At 45.7% G+C, this 5,537-nt stretch overlaps 1 protein-coding gene across 1 annotated transcript in view; it reads left to right on the top strand.

The window, feature by feature from the left end:
• Nucleotides 1–218: 218 nt before the first annotated feature.
• The window catches only part of HIBADH (3-hydroxyisobutyrate dehydrogenase), a 141,010-nt gene continuing 135,691 nt past the window's right edge, over nucleotides 219–5,537 (top strand). Inside the window, exon 1 of the mRNA XM_017881466.1 lies at nucleotides 219–522. Coding sequence (XP_017736955.1) covers nucleotides 432–522 — 91 coding nt within the window. The 5' untranslated portion in view covers nucleotides 219–431. The remainder of the gene's footprint in view (nucleotides 523–5,537) is intronic.

Raw genomic sequence — 5,537 nt, 5'->3', positions numbered from 1 at the left:
GGGCAGGTTTTCTAAAGAGGCGGGAGCGAGAGACGGCCACCTCCTCCCACACGCCCTCTGCTTTGGTAAACAAGGAGACTCCCGCCCGCAGGCTGTAAATGAGGCACGAGCTTGGGGGCAGAGCCAGGGCGCCTGACGCCACTGTTCAAAAAGACCTCTTATTGGTCCTTCGCGCAGCGGCGGATCTGGGAATTCTGATTGGTCTGTTTCCCTGTCCATAAGGGGATTGACAGGCCCTGCCGCGTCAGGCCGCTCGTCTCTGCTCCGCGCTCCTTCTCTCGCGCGTGGGCACCCGCCCCCGAGCGGTGAGAGCGCGTGCGCGCGCGCCTGTCTCCGTAGCCGAGCAAGCCAGTCCCGCTGCACACGCTTGCCGTCTGTGGGCCCTGCGGGAGGCGGCGGCGGTCACCGCGGGGAGGAGGGGCGGGGGCAGCATGGCAGCCTCCTTACGGCTCCTCGGAGCTGCCTCCGGTCTCCGGTACTGGAGCCGGCGGCTGCGGCCGGCAGCCGGCAGCTTTGCAGCGGGTAAGGACCTCACGCCTCCTACCCCTTGTCTTCTTTCGGCCGCTCGCTTCTTCTGTCCAGACGGCCGAAAAAGTCTTTTCTCGGGAGGTGCTGCGCTTGGGCTGGGGCTTAAAAACCAATATTTTGGCTGGTCCTAAAGGCCTGTCCTCTTCTGCAGCCGCCACTCCGCGAGTACCCCCGTCTGCCTTCCCTTTCTCCCTGGCTCCTGATGAACGGGTTCAGCGCCCTTTTCGGTATTTAGGAAGAGGTGGGGAAGAGCTTGAGCTGAAGGGAAGAGTGTTTGGGATCGCGGCACGCAGCTTTGGAGTTAGGACTCCGAGGACTTTTGGAGGGCCCAACTCCAGGGCAACCCCGCACTCACCACAGCGACCCCTGGCCTTTCAGCGCCCCCAGGGTGCACCTTGGGTTGGGGACACACTTGGGCAGCAGGGCCTGATGTTTAACCACCTGAGTACGAGGGAATGGCCTTATTACACAAGCGGTGTCTGTACAAGCCAGGCAGTAAGTCTTCCAGCAAAGTTTGAGTCACCCTTGACCAGCAAGACGGGCTTCCCCCTCTACTGTAACTGTGCTGTCTAAAAAATGTCATTTCTGTCAAATTATGAACCAAAGCATGTTCAGCGTCCTCAAGATTGTGGGCAGAATTGATCCTGCCTCCCTCCTCATACCATTGTAAATTGTGGAAGCTAGCCATGAACTTAGGAAGAGGCAGTTTTTAGAGCCAGGATGAAGATCCACAGTCTTTCATATTCCACACGAGGGACTTGGATAAGTGAATCAGGATATTCCCAGCAAGATCTAGGAAGTAGTTCTCGGTTCTTCCTAATTCCTTCACTTTCTATCACACCAAGACTCCTCTTTAATTGAAAAATTGGTTGATTTATGGGGACACTGCCGTTGTCTTCCTGTGAAAGTTTGAGAGTTGTAACAGTGTACCTTTTAGCAAGATCATACTGAGGATTAATCACAAAAATACCTTGGCATTAATTTTTTCTAATCTTTGGTTACAAAAATGTAGTAGGTTAGGATTTGAGCCTCCCTCATCCTGCCCCCCCCCCTTTTTTTTTTTGAGACAGAGTCTCTGTCGCCCAGACTGGAGTGCGGTGGCCCAATCACACTGTTCACTGCAGCCTCGACCTCTTGGGCTCAGGTGATCCTCCCACCTCAGCCTCCCAAGTCGCTGGGATTACAGGCATGTGCCACCATGCCCGTTCAATTTTTGTATTTTCACTAGGGACGGGGTTTCGCCGTGTTGCCCAGGCTGGTCTTGAACTCCTGGGCTCAAGTGAGCCTCCCAGAGTGTTGGGAATATAGGCATGAGCCACCGTGCCTGTCTGGGAATTGTAAGAACTTTCTCTTAAAATTCTTAACAGCTTGCCATTCTCCCACTCAGTGAAACCTCTGAATTTCGTTTCTGGTTGGAGAAGGACAGAGGCTTGGTGAGATGCAAGAGAGCACGTGTCTGATACAGAACCTCAGTACCAAGATAAAAACTCAGAATATGCCAAACCTGAATGTAATCACTATTTGGGCTTTATATATTGAGCTACAAAAATGCTTCCGACTTTTGAGATAACCTTAAAAAAAAGACACTTTTCCACAGTAGCAGCACTTTTCACATGAATTCACAATTCTTTCAGTTCTAATTAGCCAAGGAAGACGTATTTGCTGTTTAGTGGTTTTACAAGGTGTTCTAATGGTATTTTAATGAACCCTTGATGTACCTTTTACAGTTATGAAAGTTCTTACCAGTTCATGGTGAAAGAGCCTGAGGCTTAAGACTGTAATAGGTGCTTCTGTAAACTGGGAGGGCCTACCTCAGAGTGCTGATTAGACTACTTTGGCATATGGTCTTGTACTTTGGGTTCTTTGGCCCAAAGATATTGTAAGAATGTAGATTTCTGATAAATTTTAAATAGTTCTTTTGTGACGAAGTGGTTAGATCACTTCACCAATTGTTTTTTTCTCTGGAATTTTTTTTTTTTTTTTTTTTTTGAGATGGAGTCTCGCTCTGTTACCCAGGCTGGAGTGCAGTGGCCTGATCTTGGCTCACTGCAAGCTCCGCCTCCCGAGTTCACGCCTTTCTTCTGCTTCAGCCTCAGGAGTAGCTCGGACTACAGGTGCCCGCCACCACGCCCAGCTAATTTTTTGGTATTTTTTAGTAGAGACGAGGTTTCACCGTGTTAGCCAGGATGGTCTCCATCTCCTGACCTCGTGATCCGCCCGCCTCGGCCTTCCAAAGTGCTGGGATTACAGGCGTGAGCCACCGCACCCAGCCTTTCTCTGGAATTGTTTTAAACATTTAAATTTCTGTTAATTTGAGTTTACTGCAAAAGTGTTAACTTTTTTGACATTAGATTCTTAAAGAGTAGAAAAAAATCTACCTGCAAGTTTGGAGTCAAATGACATTAAGAAAAAGAACCATGTTCAGGCTGAGTGCAGTGGGTGGCTCACGCCTGTAATCCCAGCACTTTGGGAGGCCGAGGCGGGCGGATCACGAGGTCAGGAGATAGAGACCATCCTGGCTAACACGGTGAAACCCCGTCTCTACTAAAAAATACAAAACAAAATTAGCCGGGTGTGGTGGCGGGCGCCTGTAGTCCCAGCTACTTGGGAGGCTGAGGCAGGAGAATGACCTGAACCCGGGAGGCGGAGCTTGCGGTGGGCTGAGATGGGGCCACTGCACTCCAGCCTGGGCGACAAAGCGAGAGTCCGTCCCAAAAAAAAAAAACAAAAACAAAAAAAGAACTATGTTCAAATAATAACGTGTGATGTTCTGAATTCTCTTGGATATTTGTAGTATGTTTAAGATGTTTATATCGTACAAATGATAATATAAGGATCTATATAATTTATTTACTGTTTAAAAAAATGAAACCTGAAAGTTGCCGGTTAGTAGCACATCTTTTTAATTTTTTTATAAATACGTTTTAGAGACAGGTCTCCCAGTGTTGTCCAGGCAGGAGTATAGTGGCACCTACTTAGCTCATTGCAACCTTGAATTCCTGTACTCAAGTGATCTTCTGCCTCAGCTTCCCGAGTAGTTAGGATTGCAGGGGTGCACCACCATACCTAGCTAATTAAAAAAAATGTTTTTTGAGACAAGGCTAGTTGCCTGCTACGCTGGTTTAGAACTACTGGCCTGAAGCCATCCTCTTGCCTTGACCTCCTTAAGTGTTGGGCTTGCAGGCATTAGTCACTGTGCCCAGCCTGCCACATCTTAATTTTTAAATGTTTGTTTGTTTGTTTGTTTATTTATTTATTTATTTATTTATTTATTTATTTGAGATGGGGTTTCTCTCTCTCTTGCCCAGGCTGCAGTGCAGTGGTGCAATCATGGCTCATTGTCACCTCAACCTCCTGGGCTCAAGCAATCCTCCTGCCTCAGCCTCCCAAGTAGCTGGGACCACAGGGGCACACCACCACGTCTGGCTATTTTTTTTTTTCTTTTTTTTTTTTTTTTTTGTGGAGATGGAGTCTCACCATGTTGCCCAGGCTGATCTTGAACTCCAGGGGTCAACTGATCCTCCTGCCTCAGCCTCCCAAAGTACTGGGATTACAGGCATGAGCCACTGTACCTGAACCTAATTTTAAAATACTTAAAGCATTGAAAAGGAAATAGAAGAATGAGAAATATTAAATTGTATTATATTACTATTTCATCACCTGTTTGATAAAATTGTGTATATTATTTTACAAGGTAATTTAGTTTCAGACTTGTTTGTACAGAGAAAAAAATTACGGATGTAGGCCCTCTACAAAATGTCTCATTGTGACTCTCCAGCTTGTACATGGAAAAATAAATCACATCAGATCATCTTGAAGTGACCACCTGACCAAAGGTAGAATGGAAAAATTAGCATCATGTGTAGAAACAGGAATACAATTTTTAATATTATTGGTCCTTCTGTATACATGAAATTTACTTTCAAAGTAGCATAACTCATTGGATAAATCAAATATATAATGGCAGTTTTTCCCTTTACTTCTAGGGCTGCACATGAAGTTCTGAAAAGCTTCTCGTGGTCCTGGGACTAAAAGTTGACCCTAAACTTGTGAAATTACATAAGGAGCATATTTATTACTAAAATAAGTTAACTGAGACCATAAAGGCCTTTACAGAGAAAGTCCTCACCCTTAGTTTAGTAACTCTTAATAGTAAAGCAGATACAGTGCTTGTGACGTGGTATTATGTGATAAAATAGACATACATTGTATAGAAAACCAAATGATATAATGAAAAATGCAGTCAAAAGACTGAAAGTCCATGCAAAATGTTTTATTTTGTGTAATGAGATTGTTTCCCCTTATGACTGTATACTTTTTTATTCTAGTTTTCTACAATGAAAATGCATTACTTTGAATAGAAAAGAAGCCTCAGAAACGTAATTAACTTGTTACCAATTTTTGCATTTTGACACTTAGTGAAACCTGGTTTTTGGTAGCACTTAAGGTTGTCAAGATACGGATGACTCCCTTTGTTACATTGGAGAAAGAGGTCATGATTGGTAAATTTGCATCTATAAATTTAGAAACAAACTTTGCCAAGTTTTCTAGCTATTTTCTTTACATTGGTCCTCAGTAATAGACACTAATGTTAGTTTCTTAACCGGTCAACCAGTATCACCTTTGTATTTTGTTGATTGATTTTCTCCCAGTTTGGTTTTATTTATGTTTTAACTCTACTTTTTCCACACTCTACTCTCAGAAGTTATTTAAAGAGAGATGCATTATTGGCCGGGCGCGGTGGCTCAAGCCTGTAATCCCAGCACTTTGGGAGGCCGAGACGGGCGGATCATGAGGTCAGGAGATCGAGACCATCCTGGCTAACACGGTGAAACCCCGTCTCTACTAAAAAATACAAAAAACTAGCCGGGTGAGGTGGTGGCGCCTGTAGTCCCAGCTACTCGGGAGGCTGAGGCAGGAGAATGGCGGGAACCCGGGAGGCGGAGCTTGCAGTGAGCTGAGATCCGGCCACTGCACTCCAGCCTGGGTGACAGAGCAAGACTCCGTCT

Source organism: Rhinopithecus bieti, unplaced genomic scaffold (assembly GCF_001698545.2).
Source record: "Rhinopithecus bieti isolate Rb0 unplaced genomic scaffold, ASM169854v2 scaffold_13014, whole genome shotgun sequence".
Classification (NCBI taxonomy): domain Eukaryota; kingdom Metazoa; phylum Chordata; class Mammalia; order Primates; family Cercopithecidae; genus Rhinopithecus; species Rhinopithecus bieti.
The sequence above is the reverse complement of the archived record's forward strand: the minus strand, read 5'-3'. Positions and strand labels throughout refer to the sequence as shown.